Here is a 21,972-nt window from a genome sequence, read left to right on the forward strand (position 1 = left end):
CCACCTGCTGCACCTTTATGGAGTTAGAATAGTAAATTATACTCCTACACTGTCCATCACTTTCCCTAATGCTGCACCTTCCTGGAGTTAGTATAGTAAATTATACCCCTACACTATCCTACACTTTCCTTAATGCTGCACCTTCCTGGAGTTAGAATAGTAAATTACACCCCTACACTATCCATAACTTTCCCTACTGCTGCACCGTCCTGGAGTTTGAATAGTAAACTTGCCCCTACACTATCCATCACGTTCCCTACTGCTGCACCTTCCTGGAGTTAGAATAGTAAATTATACTCCTACACTATCCATCACTTCCCCTACAGCTGCACCTTCCTGGAGTTAGAATAGTAAATTATACCCCTACACTATCCATCACTTTCCCTACTGCTGCACCTTCCAGGCGTTAGAAAAGTAAATTACACCCCTACACTATCCATCACTTTCCCTACTGCGGCACCTTCCTGGAGTTTGAATAGTAAATTATACCCCTACACTAGCCATCACTTTCCCTACTGCTGCACCTTCCGGGAGTTAGAATAGTAAATTATACTCATACACTATCCATCACTTTCCCTAATGCTGCACCTTCCTGGAGTTACTATAGTAAATTACACCCCTACACTATCCTACACTTGCCTTATTGCTGCACCTTCCTGGAGTTACAATAGTAAATATTACCCTTACACTATACATCACTTTCCATACTGTTTCACCTTCCTGGAAAAAGAATAGTAACTTAAACCCCTACACTATCCATCACTTACCTTACTGTTACACCATAAAGGAGTTAGAATAGTAAAGTATACTCCTACACTATCCTACACTTTCCCTACTCTTACACCATACTGGAGTTAGAATAATAAATTAAACACGATCACTATCCTTTATGTAATTTTTTTGAAAACTACAGAGGTATTTTTTAGCACATATTAATTTGATTGACATAGCTTTACCTTTTGACTTAGGAGTTGTAGACACTTTGCAAGAAAATGTGTTTTCTTTTGTTGTTCTTTGCAGAGCTTTGTTTTTCAGATGTTGGTCTGTTTAGAATGTAAAGATAAACATTTTATTAACGTGCTGCTTTTTTAACAATATTGTTTTGATGATGTCGATAACAAACATGCTTTTTTATTACTTCATTGTTCTGCTTATTGATTAACTTACTTTTCTGTTTTGATATTATGCAGTTGCATTTTAAACGTTTTCAAAGCATTTATCAGTATAAAAGCATATTTGCATTGCCTTTAATTTGAAGTTCATTTTTCTGGAGAAGTCTAATCATTTTAATCTTTTTAAAGGTATTTCACTTGTCTTACCTTTGGTACTTTACTTTTGCCTGGTTGTTAACATTTCTTGATTTATCTTTATGATTTCAAAATGTTGGGTTGGGTTTTCTGAATGTGTTAAAAAATATAGTTAAAGCATTTTTTAGTATTGTGTGGTTTTTAAAGGATGTGTTTGCTGTTTGTGGATTAAAAGGGGTTAATAAAGAACAGCTTACTGGTGCTTTTAGAAATGTATTTACCTTATTTGATGTACTGCTTTGGTTTTTGGTTTGTTGACTTGTTTAAGGATCGCTTAATGTTCGTCTTTTTTTCTTTTTTCCAACTTTATAAAACTGTTGTTTTATCTGTTGAGGGTTAAAAAGATAATTTATATGTTATTTACCATTTTAAAAATCCCATTATTTTTAAGTAAAAATTGCTTCGTTATTATAAACTTTTAGTCATATGTAAAAATAGTGTTTCAAGTTATGAAAAACATTTCAACATAGTTCTTTTTATTTTAAACATGGGTTAACAGTTTTTTAAGATGAGCAACAGCATCCCTGAAAAAAACAATATAACTAATAATTGCTTGGATTGGTTACCTGTGTTTAAGAAGATATTATCACTTGTGTTCGTTTTTCTTTTAATCTTTAAGGGATGTTATTTTTGGTCCTTTAAAATTAATCAGTTTGCTGAAAAAATGGAAATGTAAAAATGTTTAGTTTACTAAATAATTATTATTGGTTTAGTCACAACACAATTTTTTTTTAGACAGAGTGATATACTATTCAAATTTTTTTAAATGAAACAATAATTGGATATTGTTACATGTCAAACTTTAATAATACATTTCATTTCAATTTTTTTTATTATAAACGTACTTACATCTCTTGGCACTTTTTTCAAATCTCGACAAGATTTTAAAAAATGATGGCAAAGTATGCAGAAATCTGAAACATAATAATGTTTTAAATTTAATATTAAGTTAAGATTTTATTTTTAAAAAGCTATTTTCACTTTGGTTTTAATATAAACCTACTTGTTTGACCAAAAGGACTTGTATCTCTTTGGCTAGAGTTTGTCTCTATGGCAAGAGGTCAGAGGGTCAGTTTGTAGCGACTGCTCTCTCTGGTAGTTAAATAACTACTGAATTCAAAATCGCGTCTTACTCGTATTTATAGGTTTTTGTGAGTGTCATCTTAATTTTTGTGAAAAGTATCGTTAAAATGTTATTTTTTTAGGATTTATTTGCTGTGAAAACGTCTAATTTAAATTACCTATTTAAAATTGTGTGTTTTGTGCTTCGAATTGCGTTTTGTCCTCCATTTTGTTTTTAGTGCCTAGGTGTTTGTTTCATGAAAAGAATTGTAGGACTCTTTTTTTTCTTTCTTTCTAAAATGGCGGCTATGTGTTTGTTTCGCAATTTATATTAATAATACTTAAGTTTTTGAGTTTAAAATATATTGATTTTTAATTATTATGTTTTTAAAATCCTTTGAAGTGCCTTTTTTAAATGAAATTAATAATTGTAATATTAGTTTAATATTTGGGTACTTATTTTCATACTCGAGTATTTATTTTTAAAATACCAAGCTATTTTTCAAAATTTACGTTAAGTTCTTTACTATATTTTAATACACTTCCCCATCCAAAAGCCCTATTTTCCCTGCATCCCGTCCCAGGAGTTATTTTACAACAAAAAAATATGTAAAATTCATTTTATATGCATTGTAATGGTATGCGTTATATTTGTTTTCGTTGTAATGGTAGTTTTCTATTACTATTATTATTTTGCGTTGTAATGGTATGCGTTGTAAAATCGTTCGTTGTAATGCTACTTGTGTTATAATAAATGCGTTGTAATAGCATACGTTGTAATAGCATGCATTGTAGTGACATACATCCTTCCAAGGCCATATGAAAATCTAACAATTGTGAAGCTTCCATGTACGTCCCACCAGGGTCTGAACCAGCATGTTTATATAGACTCCACGGCCATCCTCAATCAGGCTAGGCCCTGGCTGCCTAAGGGTTTAGCCATTAACTGGTTCTGCCAAGAAGAAACAAAGCCCTATAGTAGAGTCGGACTACATAAACATCTGCTCAAGGAACACACATGCAATAGCAGCGTTGTCATTGGTCAGAACGGGGCCCAGCCAGGCACCTATCGGGAGGTAATTTTCTCCATGTAGGCTGCATTGCAGCCTGCATGGAGAAAGGGCAGAGTGTGACTGACTGGTTTAGGCGGACCCAGTGGACCGACCAAACCAGTCATGCTCACTCAGGAATGGGCACACCACTCCTCCGCTGCCCAGCACTGCTCGGAGAGCAGCCTTGCCCACCCGCCAGCCCACAACCAAACACTTCTGTTTTTTCACAGTGCGAGAAGCAGAAACATAAAATGGTAGTATTACCATTTTATGTTTCTGCTTCTCTCACTGCGAGAAAGCAGTGGGGCAACACTCCTCCACCATATTGGATGAGCAATCCCTGTATACACCCCAATAAAGCAAAGAAATGGGTTGACATAGAAACGTTTCTTAAAATAACAAAAACCATACAGAAGCAAAGTAAGCACTCAATTTTAATTATCTCTGGTGACCTCAAAAATTATCTATGCAAATTCAGCACAAAAGGGGGCATCAATCACAGTGGAATCAATTTCAGAAAGCAGCTGGATAAACTTGGGTTTAGGATCCTGAACTGTCATACAAAGGAGGACTCTCTTGCATCGATTACCTTTTTAAGCTGTAAGAAAAGTTCAACAATTGACTATACCTTAATCAGTGAAGCAGCTCTGCCTCAGGTGTGTCACTTTCAAATTCTCCCTCGTTCAGAGAGTGATCACTTCCCCTAATACTTCCTGATGTTGTGCAAGACCATGCAGCTGTGTCCAACACATAATTTAATCTCCGCTCTAGTAACTTATAATTTAAAAAGCTTAAAATGGTATGGCCCGGGTATAGAGAAGATAATGGCAGAAGTCTACCATTGTGCCGGAACAACCGAGGTTATAAAAAGCGCTTCAGAAAGGCAGGCAACAGTAGGAACAGAAACAAGTGAGCGTGTAGCAGCATGGGTACTTTTAAGTGACTCATTACAAAAAAAAAATCCAACTAACATACGCCCGCTCAAGTGCATGAATGGAGCCAATAAAGGCGGGGGCTGTGGAAGGCAAGTATGGAACAATAAAGAGCTACAAAGTCAAAAGTCTCAAATAGCATGAGAACCAAGATACGTGGAAAAGGAGCTAAGACAGGGTAAGAGCCCGGATAAAACCTTGCTTCCTAATCTGAAAAAGCAATGTAAGAAAAACTGCTGGAGAGAAAAAAGAAGATATCAAGAAGATCTGTGGACAAAGCTCCTCAAGTACAGTAAACATCAGAATAGTAAATAAACCTGGCAGCTGGGGAATGGGTTGACATCTTTAAAAGAACTTTAGTATAGCGCAGAGATTGAAGCAGCCACATGAGAAGCTCACGTTCTTGCTATATATTCAGCGTCAGAGCCAGTGGGTGTGGTGGGAATCCAGCAGGCCAAAGCCAAATGTAAGACAAGCCTAGACTCTGCAACTTGTTGCAAAAAAATGAACTCCGATATGCACAAGGTTTCGATAAATTATGACCAGACCACTTGGGTGGTGGATGTAGAACAACTGATGGGAATTTTAAAGAATTTAAAATCAGAGGGTGCAGCAGGACCAAATGGAATCCTGAACGGACTATTCAAAGGAGATGTATCTTACTAGGCCTATTATTTTGCCCCACTGTTCAGTGATCTATACCATTCTAATCATGTACTAGACTCGTGGAAAGGCAACATCTTTCATTCCATTATCAAGAATGGAAATCCTGCATCACCATTCAGGTATAGATAGGCTTATAGCATTAATCGATGTTGAAGCAAAGCTCTATGCATCCTGTCTACTATAACTTGAAAAGCTTGGGTAGATGAAAAACAACTAATACCACAAATTCAAACAGGATTCAGAGCAGGAATGGAGGACATTAATGAATTTAAAAGCACTAACCCTCCTAGTAGAGAAGGCCAAACACACAAAAATCATGGCTATTTGAGTGTTTTATAGACCTCAAGTCTGCTTTTGGTTGAGTGCCCCCAGGCTGACAATGGATAAAACTGAAAGAATGGGGTTTACCAAAAGATCTTTTAAAAGCAATCATTAAACTACTGTTAAACCTGACATCCTTGGTGTGGTTTCCCATTACTTTTTGCCTCTATCTCCTGTATTTTGCTGCTGTGCTCAATTTCATTTTTGCTGGCTTAGATGCTTTGGGCACTTTGCCACTGCTGATCAGTGTCAAACTGCAAGTGCTTCCTGTGTAAATTGTTATCATGATTGGTTCTTCCTGATATGCATATTTGATTCACGAGTAGGTCCCTAATAAAGCGCACTAAGTGGGCCAGGGCTGGTAAATCAAATGCTACTAGTGGGCCTGCAGCACTGATTGTGCCACCCACACGAGTAGCGCTGAAAAGATGTCTCAGGCCTGCCACTGCAGTGCCTGTACACAGTTTGTTAACACCTTCGCTGAGGCGGCTATTCCGGCGCAGCGCTAAGGGGGGGTAGGGGGGGGCCACGTGGCATGCACATGCTGGTGACGGAACCGCTCCATCACCAGCCGCGGTTGAGCTGTGCTCATGACGGTTCAGTCATGGCCCTGCCCGCTCAATGGAACGCCCAGCGCAGGCGCGGAATCCGCACCGCGCAGGCGCGGCGAGCGGGCCATGATAAGGATAAAATACAGTAAGGATTTTTTTGGACAAAAAATAAGGTTCAATCCTCAGTGTAGAGAATGGATGAGCCTGCCCCACACATTTGCAAAAAATGTAATTCTTTCTTGCTGGTACGTAATTGCAAAATCCTCCGTATTCTGATAGGCACAGGGAAAGGGGGGCGTAGGAAGATCACAGGTGCAGGCTCTGGGAGAAAATATGTTGACGTTTCGCCTTACTGTATTTTAACCTTATCTTCTCACTGACCTCTTGGGTCGCTTTTACACACGAGCACTTACTATCACTTTCCTCTATGCACGTCATTTTGACAACAAACCCCTTATGTAAGTAGCTGTGTTTTTCTATTTTGTAAAAGTTTACTATGCTGTCTCTCTAAGTATGTATTAAATAATACAGTCTCCCGGACTGGGCGAGACACAGTTTTTTGTTTCAGGTGTGGTTTTCTTGCATCAACAAACACCTCCGGCTAATATATGTTCTTTGTTTTGATTAATATCTACCATCACGGATCTAATCGGATGGCGATCTAAAGCAAAATGAATAATTGATCTATGTGTACACTGTATATTTTGAATTAACGTCTAGGACCGCTTTTTCTATAATACTTGCTACCCAGGTCCTTTGACTTCCATTGGGTTAGCCCCTGTTTATAACGCTTCCCTTTGAGAACAGACCACAAAACATAACAAAATGCATGGTATCTAGTTGTGTAGTGTCCATTAGTGGTGTTTTCACTGAGTTACTGTGAGTGTTGGTGCAAATACGTTACACATTGCCTTTGGGATAAGCCTGTATGCTTGTGCCAAGATAGCAAGGGGTGATGTTATCTAGTGTGTATCCCCCTTACCCTGAGTGGAAGCAAGGGCCCCTATTTGGACAAAGGTTCCTACCTCTGCCAACTAGAGACCCCCATTTCTAACAACTACACACAGAAATCTGGGCGTAAGTTAAGATTGTAGATGGCGATCAAGTCACGTGCAAAATCACCACTAAGAACATACTCAAACAGGTATGCATTCTGGAGCCAAGTCTGTTTAATTTATACCAGTTGACACTCTCCTACTGGATAACAGCCATTCGCCTACACTTGATTCAGAGAAACTAAGCTGCCTTCAATATGGGGACAATATTGTTCTAGTGAGTTAAACACTAAAAGTGTTTGCAATGCAGCATGAATGCTCTAAAAAACTATATGGATGAGCAAGGGTTAGAGTTAAACCTGAATAAAACTAAGGTGGTTCGCCTGGTTGACTCCAAATTCAAGACACACTCCTGGTTTTGAGGGGGGGGGGAGGTGGAGGTAGTTCCCTTATATAAATATTTGGGATTTACCATGAACCATCAAATGACCTGCAAACACCATCTAGTTGCTATCCAGGCAAAAGCACAGTCGCTAATCTATGTGTTCAAAATAGCAATGCAAAAACTGAGCTGTCCATCTGCTTACGGTAATGTCTGCTTGGCTACTGCAGTTGCCAATGGTACGGAAATTATGCAGGGACAGGAAGTAGTCACTCTTAACAAAATCCAAACAAAAGTTTATAAATTTGTGTTTAATATTCCAAAGTCAGCTTCACCAGCCAAGGTGCGCCTATAATTTGGCTTGAAAAGTCAAGCATGTCAGTGCAAGAGCGCGTTTATCAAACTGTGCTGGAGACTGCCTGCTTCTGAAAGGGAATCAATCAACAACGTATGCTGGCTGGAAATTGAGGAACAACAACGCAGCAACTTAAAAGGCTCTAGGGGAAATCACCTAAACCAGATCATTAAGGATCGAGGTATGCAAGAAACCTGGGCAGCAAGCATGGGAAAATCTGCATTTAATTGAGCACTAAATACCTCAACTCGGATCTCATCTCATCTAGCAGACCATAACGTATTTGCGTGAAGGCGACATGCCTGGACAGTGATAAACTCAACCAACAACTTACACATTCAGAAGAATCTGTCAGTGCATTTTTCGCAGGTATTAAAGGGCAAGTTCATGTTATTTTGTTTTGGTAACATGGAGACTATAGATCTGATGTCATGTCCTCCTGGAAATACCAGTCTCAAAATCCACCTTGTTGACTTTGAGGATATAAACAAGAGGCACTAGTACACATCTTATGCGTTTGTCTAGTACCCTTGGCACAATAGAAAATACTCCTGAAATCATCAGAAACCCGAAAATGCACTCTTGCAGGATAGCTGTATTACTTGGTTAAGTGGCACGTCTGTACCCCTAGCTTGTAGGTAGGGTAACGTGTTTTAATGGCGCTATTCAAAGATTTGCCTAAAAAGAAATAAAACAGAAAAACTTCCATAGTATAAAGCTATAAAGTTATGTATCTTCAGTCTCCCTGATTCACGCCTTTAAGCTGCATAACGCACCAGCACTTTAACTTGGGGATTGACTATGGACCATGAGCGCCCCACGTTCAGGTGAAAACATATTTCTGGGCCTGGTGTGGGCGAGTACTTACGTTTAGTTTAGGCATTTGTATCTTCCCTGACTTGAGCAAACATAGGCACTACCCTGGCTGAACAAACGATTTTCACACCTCTAAATTTTGTAATGACTTTGTATGCATAATAGTATTTTAACTGCAGGATATTTTGCACAAACCTAGAATGCACTGCTTAGTGTTAAAAATGTTAATGTTTTTTAAAGCTGTTTTGAGACTATTTTTTACATTTTTACATTTTGAAGTATTTGATTTGGTTTTATCGTATGCAATGGTTTTAATTAACCATGCAAATAAACTTGATTTGATTTGAAGGGTCCAAAAATCTATAAGATTCTGGTTAGGCAAATAAGGGCAAAACAAATACATGAAATCCTCATCTCCGGCTAATGTTCTCCACTAAAGCATGTGTTATCTAGGTTAGGTTTGTTTTCGGTTATTTTTTTCTGAATTTTGGTTCTCTCGCGTTTGTTTGGACGGCCCTTTGTGCTTGTTCTGATTAACATTGACAATGTTCCTGCACAGCACCGAGGTGGCGTGGCCACATGACTTAATCCAGCAGTAGCACTGCTGCTCCAACCTGTGCAGGAGTGGAGGGAACCTCTGGGAGGAGGAGGAGGAGGCGGGGAGACCTCACCGCTCAGGAGGGGGCTGCTCAGGGGAAGGGGAGAGCAGGAAGGAACGCACAAGGAGAGGACACGCTGGGGGAGCCGGGACATACAAAAGGAACATACAGCGGCTCTGGAGAGACGGTGTTGTGGAGGAGGACCGGGGGAGACAGAAAAGGGAAACCAGCAGCAGAAACAGCTGCATCGTAGAGAACAAGACGAGCTAGATAGAAAAGGGGTCAGCATGAGAGAGGGGTGAAATAAAAAGCACCTCCAGGGGCAGGTTTTAGAAATTGGAGGCAGGTAAGGCGAAGACTGTAACACACGGGAGAGGTGAGACAAGGAGACGCACGCACATCCGAGGAAGCCCCTGGCAGGTCTGCGGGAGCCGAGCACGGAGCTCCTGCGATGCTGACACCTCCGGCAGCCTGCTTGGAGCCTCCGTCGGGCCCTGGGATGTGTGGGGGCATCGAGCAAACCTGCCGAGCCGGCTCCATCCTTCCACAGGCAGCTGCCGTGACCGAGGCCGCGCGGCGCACCCGGGCCAGGCACAGCTGCAGCCAATGAGCCGGGGTCCGCGCGCTGCCCGGCGCTGCTCACTCACCTCATGAGCCCGGGGTCGGAGCCGCGCGCTGCCGGGTGCAGCAGCCGCCGGCGCGCTCCGCCGCCGCCGGACAATAGAGCTGTTCATGTCCCGCCGCCCCTCCCCGGCGCTTCCCGGCAGACTGGCGACCCCCCAGCATGGAGAGCCTCCCCCTATGCAGAGTCCTGCGGCTCACCCTTCTCTGCTGTGGTGAGTACCTGGGTCACCTTCCAGCTGTGAACGCTTTCTATGTTTTACAGGGTCTTCTTCCTTTTGGTGTGGCGAGTTTTTGCTGTGTTGTTTGTGGTATTCCCTATCCTGTTTTTCGGTGCTGCCGTGCCCACCTTTGTGTTTACAGTGGGCTGCTTCCCACCTCTGCCTCGATGAGAAGTCAGGGGCACAATACCATGACTGACCCACCTGCCTCTGTTGAGGTGAGTACTTACATGTGTGTAGAGTGGGTTTTTAGCAGCGTCCGACTCTCGCCCCATGTGTGTTTATATAAGTTGTGTGTGTGTGTGTACTTATATTTGTACATTACGTCATTGTTGCACCTCATCGTCCTCTGCAGTGGTGAGAACCCACTGGTGTATATGAGTGCTGCTTAACTCCCTGCAGCAAACCCTCAGCTGCTGCGGGCCTAGTTCAACCTCCTATGCTCAGGTGAGCACCTCTGTGGGTGCATATTTACAATAGACCAACTCCTGGACCCCACATTCACCTGCGCTTGTATTGCAATAATGTGCAGTGCTTCATAACCCTGACGTGGTGCTGAAGTGCATTAGTTGCAGGCAGGTAGTGCTCTATTGCGTGGGGAAAGGCTTTGTTGGAAGTGTGTTGAGGTGCAGTGTGGACAATTGGAGAGCATTGTGGTGCTGTACGTGAGTAACCAAAGTGCTGTTCTTATCCTGTTTTAGGCCATTGCACCTAAACACATAATAGTTGGCAGATGAGCTAGAGATAGAACGCATGAATTTTAAGGTAATTTATCGTACTAAATAATTGGGCAGATCTGACTGGTATCCACTCAGGAGAGACAGCGAAGCACCACACTTTATTCACTGGATATAAGCAGGAATGCCAGATGCTCTTATGAAGTCTCCTGGGTGGCCCTCAGACATGGTCCGTAGTCAGCCAGCCGCCATGGCAAATGAGCTGGGTCCATCCATGAATGTCAGAGTGCAACCCACAGGAGGAACAGTGCCATGGTAATTGCTATTTAGGAGTTACTGAGGAGTGATTGGACCAGGTAGGAACCCTCAGGAGAGCACCGGCAGCTAGAGTAGAAGCTCTGCAGGGCTCACCCATCCGCTCAAGTGTTACAGATGAGCAAGCCCTGGACAGGCACTGCTTTCAAGCCCAAGTCCATCACTGCTTTCAAGCCCCAGTCCATCACTGCTTTCAAGCCCCAGTCCATCACTGCTTTCAAGCCCCAGTCCATCACTGCTTTCAAGCCCCAGTTCATCACTGCTTTCAAGCCCCAGTCCATCACTGCTTTCAAGCCCCAGTCCATCACTGCTTTCAAGCCCCAGTCCACCACTGCTTTCAAGCCCCAGTCCATCACTGCTTTCAAGCCCCATTTGTTAATGATACTCTAGTCTACTCACATGAGTGACAGAGGGGTAATCCTCTTGCAGGCACTGGTTACAGGTAGCCAGGGCCCCAAGGTCACAAAGGGGTGTTCAAGCCCACAAATAAACTACACAAACAAAGCAAATAGTTTGAAAAGTCACAAATCAAGAAGGCTAGGGTCTACCCCAGGATCGACGGAGATCCAGCACGTCTTGCTCTGCTAATGGGTAGCCAAGATTAATGCCCTTTTGGGGCCTCCGAGGAGCAACCGATGGCCAAGCACTGGCTAGTGGTAGCCAGAATAAATGCCCATCAAGGTCCACCCACGTGTGACAGAAAGACAAACCATAGTCCTCCAGGGGTGTGAGGCAGCCGGGGCATATTGCCTATTGGGCCCACCGAAGAGCAGTGACGAGATGCTCATGTTCATTCACTGGCTACAAGCAGCCATACTTGTCTAACTTGGAGGAGGATCTTGGTGCTGCCAATTGAGTGAATCAGCCTGATTCTGCTCTACTATGGCAAAAGTGTCAGTAGAGTGAACCTGTTGGTATCTTCGCCTATGTAGCTCCCTTTTAACATTGATTTGGGCTTTGATTCAGACTGACATTATATCAGGATTTTTAAAATGTGTAAAATATTGGCTGCACTTAATGCACCCTACAAAGACCACGCTGCATGTGACACCTACACAGGTAGGTCGATAGTTAGTACAGAAGATGTGAATTTGGTCTTGCAAAAATTCTAAGACTGTTGGAGTTTACTAATTGGCTGAAAAATGTTGACCTACATAAGAGAGATTGTTACCACCGTTGTGTTAACTTTACCACGTAAATAAAACATCATATTGTGACTGTAAATAGTTTTATTCACATATGGGGGCCCACCTACTCCCATAAACCATCCTGTATGTTATAGATGGCACAGTAATATTAGTGTCCCCATCAGTCGAAAGCCCTTCACTTCTAGTTAGGATCCCATCCTGGTGTGAAGACATCCCTGTTAGGGTGAGAACAAAACCTATTGTAGAAGCATGCCGCCTCTGTGGATGAGGGCTTTGTGTCCTTTTAATGAGAACTGCAGTGCCAAATTCGAATTGCTAAGCATTAAACTAACAACCAAACCCCTAAAAATCTGTGTGTCATATTTTTTGTGTTTTAGCCTCAATAAATATATAAGGGATTCACTGAATCAAAAACGCCTCTCTTTCTACGAGAGAGACCTACATGATTATGAAAGAACTTCTGAAAATCCCCGATCCTCCGTTACCCCAAGATCCCTCAGGCGCCAAATGCAATGAACTAGCCACTTACTTTGATCAGAAAATAAAAAATATCATTTCCACCCTACCCCAAACGGAGAGCCCTTCACACCATGAGATACCGCCCCCGGACACCACCCCTCACTTGGACTCTTTTAATTTAATCTCCGAGGAGGATTTCCTCAAAATCTTATCCAGCACCAAAAGTGGCTCTCCCAGTGACCCTGTCCCGATGCGTTTTTTAAAACAGATAGCTGCCTCCATCTCCACCCCGGCAACTGAACTCATAAACCTCTCTCTCTCTCTCAGGGCATTGTGCCTCCCAGTTGGAAAGGAGCCATTGTCAAAGCTCTTCTCAAGAAACCTCATCTCAACCCTCTTGAGCTTGCCAACTTCAGACCGATCTCCCTTCTCCCGGGGCTCAGTAAGATCACAGAAAAAGTGGTGAACCACCAACTTTCCCACTTTCTGGAGTCCAACGATCGGCTGCGTGACTCCCAAACTGGTTTCCGGCCAGGCCAAGGCACTGACACCGCTCTCCTCACTGTCATCGAGGAGGCTAGGCGCATTCTGGACTCAGGAGGATCAGTGGCAGTGATCCTCCTGGACCTGAGTGCGGCCTTTGATACGGTGAACCACCGTATCTTGATCCACCGCCTGGCCAAAGCCGGAATACGAGGGTCCGCTTTGACCTGGCTATCGTCCTATCTTTTGAATCGTACCTTCCAAGTCTGGGAAGGCAATTCTCAATCTGCCTTAATTCCCCTTCAGTGTGGTGTGCCGCAGGGTTCATCATTGAGTCCCACATTGTTTAATGTGTATATGGCCCCCCTGGAGGAGGTGGTCGCCCCTTTCGGGATCAAAATAATAAGTTATGCCGATGATACCCAATTGGTCGTCTCACTATCACAACTCAGCCAAAGCCCTGACAATCTCTATCAATGCCTGACTAAGATCCATGCCTAGATGTGCGACTCTTCACTTAAGCTCAACGGAGCAAAACCAGAAATCATGACGCTAGGTTTCAACTCTGCATCTTTGCCCCCTTCCATTTGGCCGGCCTGTCTAGGGGATGTACCCACCCCGAAAAATGAAATCAAAAGCCTGGGGGTGTGGCTTGAGCAGGACCTTTCGCTCAAGACACAGGCAAAAAGGACAGCAGGTACCTGCTTTGGTCTACTCCGCTCCGTCCGTGAAATCCTTCCCCTTCTCCCGCAGCACTCCAGGAGGCTATTGATACAAGGCCTAGTTCTTTCGAGACTAGACTTCAGCAATGCAATCTTCTTGGGAGCCCCAGAAGCGACAATCAACAAGCTTCAACAAACCCAAAATGCCGCTGCCAGGCTCTTAATGGGTATCCCCCTCAGGTCATCAGCTAAACCTGCTCTCAAAGCACTTCATTGGCTCCCCGTACGAGAGAGGATCATTTTCAAATCCCTTTGCATCGCCCACAAGATCCTCCACGGTAAAGGACCCCCGATTATGAGAAACCTGGTCACCCCCTACAAACCCAATAGACCTCTGCGCTCTGAGAATGGGTTCCTGGCCACGGTGCCTAGAATCAAGAAAGCCCGCACCGGAGGCCGCCGTTTTTCGGTCAATGCGGCTTCACATTGGAACTCTCTCCCATTGCAACTTCGGGCAGAACCCGGCCTTTCATGCTTTCGGAAATCATTGAAAACTCTCCTCTTTCCCAAATGATTCCCCTCCCCCCTCTGAGTATCACTTTATATTAGCGCTGCGATGCCTTTCGGTAACCATGCGCTTTACAAAAATGCCATACAATACTATACAATACAATACTGAGGAAAGACCAAGGAACATCTCCACAGTCCTGCATTGACAACAGACAGCCAAGACAAGTGCTCTATGAAGTCAATCTATTAGCAGCCAGTGGCAGTGACATTAGGGGTATCAGGTGCTCCCTGAACTAGTAGTGTTGATAGCGTGTTAGTGCCATGGAATGGCAGTAAATAGTAGTGTAAGTTATAGAAAGAGAAACATGCATTTAGAGGAGGGTTGCAGTGAGAGGAAAGAGAAGAAGCACGGATTTGGGCCCATGGCCCTTCTTAGTCGTAAAGGGCCCAAACAGGAAACGTGTCACTGGAACAATAGGAAGGCGTCCAAACTGGATGCCCAGGAAAGGAGAGATTGTAAATGTTACTCTGTATCTTATAGATCATTTTGTTTCCCTCTCTCCCCATTGGTGTGAAGTGCATCAGTATGAGTGTAGTGTTATGGATTGTTTGTGTGTTTATAGTAGACCAATTCCAGCTCACACTGATCAGCTGTGCTCATGAGCCATGGGTACAAAAAACTATGCACACATTTATTTGATGAGGGCACACTTGTTAGTGTTGTGGATTGTTTTTGAGCAATAACATGTAGAACAGACACACTACATAGAACTGAATTGCCATACATTAGTAAGTGGGCAACAAAACGAATGTAGATTATTCATGAGGAATGGGAAGAGAACATTAAACATTTTTGAGGCTTCAGTTGTGACACTTAGCACGGCAAGTGGGATTTTCCCATTATTCATACCTGCCCATCTATATAAATATTGTGTTTTACGCTTCCTCCGAACTACTATTTGTAAACTGATCCCATGAAGGGGGACTCATGGGGGAGCTGTACACATTATGGTTCTCCCACCTCCATCAGGCTTCTTCTTCTGTCCCTTCGCACCGCAACACTCACTCACAGACCTCTCTTAGGTGCTCCTTTTCTTAAAAGCCATTGGGCTGAGCTTGACGGGAGCCAGGGTGTTGGCGCATGTAGTGATCGAGCTGGTGAGCTTCTTGATGACTTTCGGTAAGTTGCTGGTATGCTCCAGCTAGTGCGCAGAGAGGACGGAAGCTCATTCCTCCTCTTTGATGCTTTTACAGCTGCGGTGGGGGTACGGTGGTGGTAGGTCTGTGTTGGTGTGGGCTCAATATGCTGGTACTGATGAAGGTGTGGTGAAGGTGATAGTTGCTAGCTTGTCGATTATGATGTGTCTTAAAAGGTACAACAAGTGTCCAATGGTGTGGGCCGGATCGGTAGTGTCCTGGGTGTGACTGAGAATTCAGAGGTTTTCTCGAAGGGCCATAGAGCAGGGGTCAGTGGTGTTTTCTAGGCGTAAGTCGTCAATGCTGGCATTGACGACGATGAGGGGTGAGATGAAGTCCATGATGTTGCTGGAGAAATGGCTGCAGGATCCTGGTTGTCCCTTCTGTCCAGGTAGTAGTTGGCTGTGATGTGAATCTTGAACGTACAGTGCTCCGTGTAGCTGCTGGGGGTGTCTGTGTAGGTGTTGCAGCTGATGGTGTCTTTGAATATGATGGTGACTCTAGGCTTGTGCTGACGGCCTTGCCTGGTGAACCTGTAGCTGGCAGGGATGGCTGTGTCGATGTACGGTGCAAAGGCTGGGTTTAGCTGCAGTGTCCCAGGTTCCACTCTGAAATCCTGAAGATCACTGGTATTGCAATTTAAATATAATAATGTCCTGACGGGTATTTTCGAGAAAAAAAGCATTCAACAGAAGATGAAAACTAGAGGATTATTTTGACTGGAGTTGTAAGAAGCAATTTTTTTCCTGGCATGAATACCCCCCCCCCCCCCCCAACACACACACCCCATCGAGAGTTTGTATGATATTTGAATTCTGATCTTGCACGATGAAAACCTACAAAAACAGTGCTCTCACTTCTACAGTGCCTATAAATGAGCTGGCGTGATGGTAGCTTTTAAGTGTAGTTAGATGGGTGCCTTGTTGTATTTCTCCTGCCGCAGCTTCCTATTGATGATTTCAGCTCGACCCCGGATTGCTGACTTCTACACGGGGGGACTCAGAAGCCCCTCACGTGGCCACCCCTTTGCTAGCAGAGGCCAGTCTTGGTGTAGCAGAAACAAATTGATGGCTAACAATGCCTGCAAACCTGTTTCTTCGTTCTTTGGTAGCTCTTGGCACTTGAGGGTTGCGCTTCTAGCTGCACAGCACAGCAACTCCGGAAACCTGTTGAAAGTGTGAAGCTGTTTCAACCAACTTTTTAATTTATTTTTTAGATGAATTCAGTGGCGGTTCCTCCACTAAGGCGGGGAAGCATCAACCCACTGCAGTGGTTCCCAAACTTTTTCAACCCACGGCTCCCTTGACCTATTAGCTGTCGGCCGCGGCTCCCCACTATGTTACGATTTTTTTTTAGGGTGGGGGATGTAAGCCCGGCCTTAGGAGTGGGTAGTCCCAGAAAGTGCACAATCGTGACTGCAATGTTTTGATTTAGGTCCTCTGAACAGTCCTTAAAGGGTTATAAAGAACAGCACCTCCCTTTCAATAAACACATTAAAGGGGATTGGAGTAGCTTTACCAAGACTGGAGACAAGCTGAGGAAACCTGCAATACTGTCAGTGAGAATACTCTTCAAAATGAGACAGAGTGGGGGCCACCACCTCTGCACCCAGAAGACGTAAAGTACGAAGGAGCACTTAACTGGCACTTGTAACAGAGTGTGAACTACAAACCAGTGTAATTTAGACATTAAAGTGGTTTGGAGTTCATTTAAATTGTGCCTATGACTTCATTACTTTTGTTGGCAGTCATAAATACATCCTTATTAAAATAAACATTAACTTTTTTTATAATCCCCATATTAGAAAGATGGATTAAGTGATTTGTAGTGCAGGGTTCTCTAGTCAGACATGGCAGGAACAATAAAGGGAATAAAGGTGGACGCCAGCCATAGATATGATATTTCCAAAGAAAGAGAAATTTGCTTGCAGCTCCAGCTTCTCCTTGTGCCCTTTATTTTCTGAATTTATGTATGTGCCTCAGAATACTCATCCTGTTCTGCATCGAAAACAGATGATGAACGGAATGCAGAGGAAATCAAACATTCACCCCCAGTCAAAGAGATCTGGGTTAAATCCATCGTTCTTTTGCTCACCATGCCACCCCAGGTTAGACCCAGCCATATGCAAATCAGTCTTGACCCTGCTCCTCATGGGAACAGTCCAGCCCGACATGCCACGCCAGGTCTTCCCTGGACAGGAAAGAAGCATCCTGGGACCGGCTTTGGGGCATTACCCTGGCTAGCTTGAATCCAGTGGTACAGTGAGCCCGGGACCCACGTCTGGGCATACTCAGCGCACTTAGGGCGAGAAAGCAAAAGGCACACAGATAAAAGACAAAATGCAGATCACTTGACAGCATTATTAAAAAAAAATAACTCAAATTTCTGCATTTATCTCTTGTAAGATATCAGGGCCTAGACAGAACTATGAAGATGGACTTTAAATTGCAAATGGGACTTCACACTGCTCATGTGCTAACATTCATGTTATTCTAAAAACAAAGGGGTGTACTAAAAATAAATTTCACCCAGAATAGTGAACCTATGTTGGGTTTTGGGATTAGTTACTAGTACATGGTACTTCTTGCAACCCACATACCTGCTCTCCTCCCCTGTGTCTTTTCTTTCTTCTTCTTCTTTCCTCTGGCACATGCCTCTTTTCCGTGTATCACTCTCCACTCTTTCCATCCCTTTCTCTTTTTTTGCTGTACACATTCACTTTTTATCATCTCCGTCCTTCCTCTCTTTTTTCTTCCAGTGCGTGTCTGTCTCCACTCACCTGTTTCATCTCTCATTTCCTTTCTTAACTCTTATTGTTACCTGTCTCCGCCCCTCACTTTTCGCCACTCATTCACAATATTCCCTGTTTGTCTCGCCTCTTCCCCTCTTTTGTCTCCTCACCCTCTCTACTCTACCTACCGGTTCCCCTCTACCTACTTTCTCTCTACTCCTCCTTCCTTACCGCCGCTCTGGGAAAAAAGAACCAGCAAAAAGCCCTTCCCACCCTCCTTGTCACACACCTACTCCAGGAAGTCTGAGACGAAAATGGCTGAGGTTCCTCCAATGTGGCTCTGGGGAGGGGCCCTTGCTCTGCCCCCGCTCCCTGTCCCAGGAAACTATTGAGTCACCAGGAAGGACTGCCTGCTGCAGCACACCCTGCACCGGGAGGCCAGGAGGCAGGTGGACACCTTCGGCCCCTCACCTCGCGCCTGCCTCGATCACTCACCTGTACGCGTGACAGCTGCGCTCCTCTTCCCGCGTCCCTTCTGCACGTCCCATACGCCTCGAGGCCTCTCTCCCAGCCCTACACCTGACCCGGCGCCCCTCCCACCAGATACTGTTTCTTTCCGAGCTCGCTGTTCTCTTTCAGGCCCGCATCTGAGCAGCCCCCCCAGCCCCAACTGCTGATCTATCCCCACACTCGAGCCCGGGGGCCTCTAACACATGAAAAACTTCCGTTTAGAATGACCGCGAGCTTGTTCATCACGCTTGCGGTCATAGAAATAAAGAGGACCGCACGAACATGGTCCTCGGAGGAGAGGAACATCTTTCACTGTCCAGTGGTTCCCAAACTCACAATCTGTGTGCTTAGTGCGCGGCGCCCCTATCTGGTTTTGACGGTGCACCGGGGTGCCGCGGCGCACATATTGGGAACCACTGCCCCACTGTCTTGCAGCAGTGGAGGAAAGGGAAAAATAAAATGATAATAACTTGGTGTTATCATTTTATTTGTTCCCGCTGCAGTAGCACAGGGGCAGAATTGCTCTGCTCGCAGAGAAGGAGTGGTGGGCATCCTTACCTGAGCACTCAACTACAGCCCTTAGACTAATCACAACCCTGCATTGCAACATTGTGATTGGCTCGGGGGAGCCTGGCTGTTTCCTGTTAGGCTGACGAAGGAGAGACGACGTTAGAGAGAGCGGCGAGGAGGGACGTTTTTCTTTGCACCCCTTAATGCCCCCTGTCACCCCAGATTCGTGCAAGCTGCCACTGGATGAATTACATAGAGGGCCAGGTGGTATTGAGTATTTTTTAAGAAAATTATTTGTTGACAGACAAATGAAACTTGTTTGAACATTTTTTTTTTCTGAATGCTTATTTTTTTAGCAAACCCTCTTTAGTTTCACAATAATAAAATACACAATTCTAATACCCAGAAGTTGTGTGTTTACTACACTTTATGGTGTGCTGAAGACCATTGTGCTGAAGATCTAGTACATTTTTTTTTTTGTAGATAAAACAAGAGTAAGGTACCCGCCAACCGTGTTGGGATTGGGGTGTAATAGTGTAAGAACAACAATGTCCCAACTGGTATTGATTAAAGACAGTTAGTAAAGATATGTAAAAACATTATCCGAAAGGAAACCAGGAGACTCTATATAATTCTGACATGTGCTAAAAGCATCATTTTATGTATAAATATTTAAAGGTGAGACAGAGATATAGTTAAGTTATGGCAGCACTGCAGTATATAAATCAAAACAACTGAAAAAACAACCCAAATTGTACGTGGTGCTCTAGGTGTGACAGTGAAAACCAAAATAGCGACGCAAGTGACAATGTGAAACAGCGTGAGCAGCGCAAAGTGACTGGTGAATAAATATACAGTGTATTAATTGGTATACGGCGGTTCCAAGTAGATTATAAATTCATTTTGGAGGTATTCAATGTGGTCAACCGCTTCGTAACTCGCGCCTGTATTTGCGCTGAAAGGTCGACGGCGTTTCGATCCAGGTTACTACAGGATCTTCATCAGGTCTGGGTCGTGGGCAGAGAAAAAGGGGGGTTGGAATATGGGATAGGGTGGGAAATTAGACAATAGGAGGGGTGACATGGGAAAGGGGGAGGGAACCCGTGACCTCCAGTGGGGTACCGCTATGGTGAGGGGATAGCTTGCAGGGACTGGGGCATCTCAGTACTGTGGAGGGAGGTAGCCAATTTGTAAAGAAGATACCGAGAGGGTGGTGAACATGCACGAGTCAGGGGTGGACATGCAGGAGTCAAGGGTAGGTAATAGGGTCTTGACTCTGAGCCTGTGATCCACGGTGGTTAAGGCTGCCTCAGAGGGGGTAGGCCATATGACTACTAAAGGTGTAAGAAAGTAGGTAAGGAAAAACCCAAGTAACCACGTTCAGGCATGGTGGAACAGGGCATGGCCTAAGATGGAAGGTAAAAGGGCGGCAGCATTTACCTGATGGCCGTTTACTGGGAGTAAATCGCCGGTGGACAGCAATAGCCGAGTGGTAGGCTTGGCTTCTTGTTCTGTAGAAAGAAGAGGGTGATGAGCGGGGATATGGCCAAACCCGTGTAGTGGTAAAAAAGGAGAAGGACGTTGCTTACCAGGACTGGCAGGAGCAACCGGAACGATTAATTCCGGGGTATGAAGGGACTTCTTGGCCTAGCGAACAACAACAAGGGGGACGGAGGTCAGTAATAACCAAACAGAACTCAATGATAAATCAGGGGAACACAGGGCGAGACGGTCTTACCCGGGTCAGAGTTATTGAGTCCTGTGGCCATCCCGGATGAGAATGAATGCAAGTTGTCCGATCCCAAGCGTGGTCGGTAGGCTATGAATGAATCTGGAAGGGAGGCAGGAATGGGTAAATGTACTGTTAAAAACCGGCGAAGACGGTAATTAATTGGTTGCAGTGTACACTGGGAGGTCAGTAATGACCAAACAGAGCTCAATGGTGAAAGAGGGAAACACAGGGCGAGACGGACTTACCCGGGTCCGAGTTGCTGAGTTCCCTGGCGATCCCGGATGTAAATGAATTCAAGGTAGCCGATCCCAAGCGTGGTCGGCTAGCTGAGAATGAATCTGGAAGGGAGGGAGGATCGGGTAAATACACTGTTAAAAACCAGCTGCAGTGTACACCAGGAGACGTGCCTCAAAGGGAAAAAAACTTCGGGGAATGTCCGTGGGAATCAAAGTATCCGCAGCGGGACGAGCGCTCACCTCATCTAGTAGCTGGAGAATGATAGGTCAGGGGGCGTGGCTGACAATGACTGCGGCGGCCGTCAGAGTCAGGAGGCTGAGGATAGGCTGGGTGGGTGGAGGAAGGGAGGTCCAAGGGTGAGTGGGCGTGAGGGGGGATGGAAGGGGAATAGACGCGTTGGAAGGAGGGAGGGAATCGGGGTGGGGCGGAAGGGTCAAAGGGGCTGGGGCTTCTCATGGGCTGAGGAACTGCTCCAAGACCAGGACCCGAGAGTGAATGATAGCGGTACACAATACTGGGTGTACAGACCTCGGTGCTAAACATCCGCTGTGAACCCTGACAAAGGCAGCAATCCAGGTACTTTTAACAAGCGGACAACATATATGTGGACTGTATCGTTACAAGCAATGTCAGACATATATTCGCGGTCTCAAACAGATTAATTAATAGCATCAGAAGCTGTACAACAACAACTAATCTGTATGATTAGACATATGACGTCTAGAAATCGAGGTGTCTGCAAGGTTGGCTGAATCCTATGCGGTCTGTAAGTGGACTGGTGCCCTTAACTATAGTTAAGGCGAGGAAGCACAAAAGATGTAGGCTAATGTAATGAAAAGCCACCCTGTCTGACATCAATATGGCAACAGTGTTGGAGAGAACAGGGACAGATTGCCAACAGGAAGGGAGTACGGTCAGATA

The 21,972-nt window shown here is 44.6% G+C and overlaps 1 protein-coding gene across 2 annotated transcripts in view; it reads left to right on the forward strand.

Annotated features, from left to right (window-relative positions):
- The first annotated feature begins 9,033 nt into the window (after positions 1-9,033).
- LRP3 (LDL receptor related protein 3) overlaps positions 9,034-21,972 on the forward strand; it is a 155,091-nt gene continuing 142,152 nt past the window's right edge. For both annotated transcript variants that reach the window (XM_086945139.1, XM_086945140.1), the window contains exon 1: positions 9,034-9,874. In XM_086945139.1, the coding sequence (XP_086801265.1) occupies positions 9,823-9,874 (52 nt within the window). In that variant the 5' untranslated portion in view covers positions 9,034-9,822. The remainder of the gene's footprint in view (positions 9,875-21,972) is intronic.

The sequence above is a fragment of the Lissotriton vulgaris genome, chromosome 12, assembly GCF_964263255.1.
Source record: "Lissotriton vulgaris chromosome 12, aLisVul1.2, whole genome shotgun sequence".
NCBI classification, from domain to species: Eukaryota; Metazoa; Chordata; class Amphibia; order Caudata; family Salamandridae; genus Lissotriton; species Lissotriton vulgaris.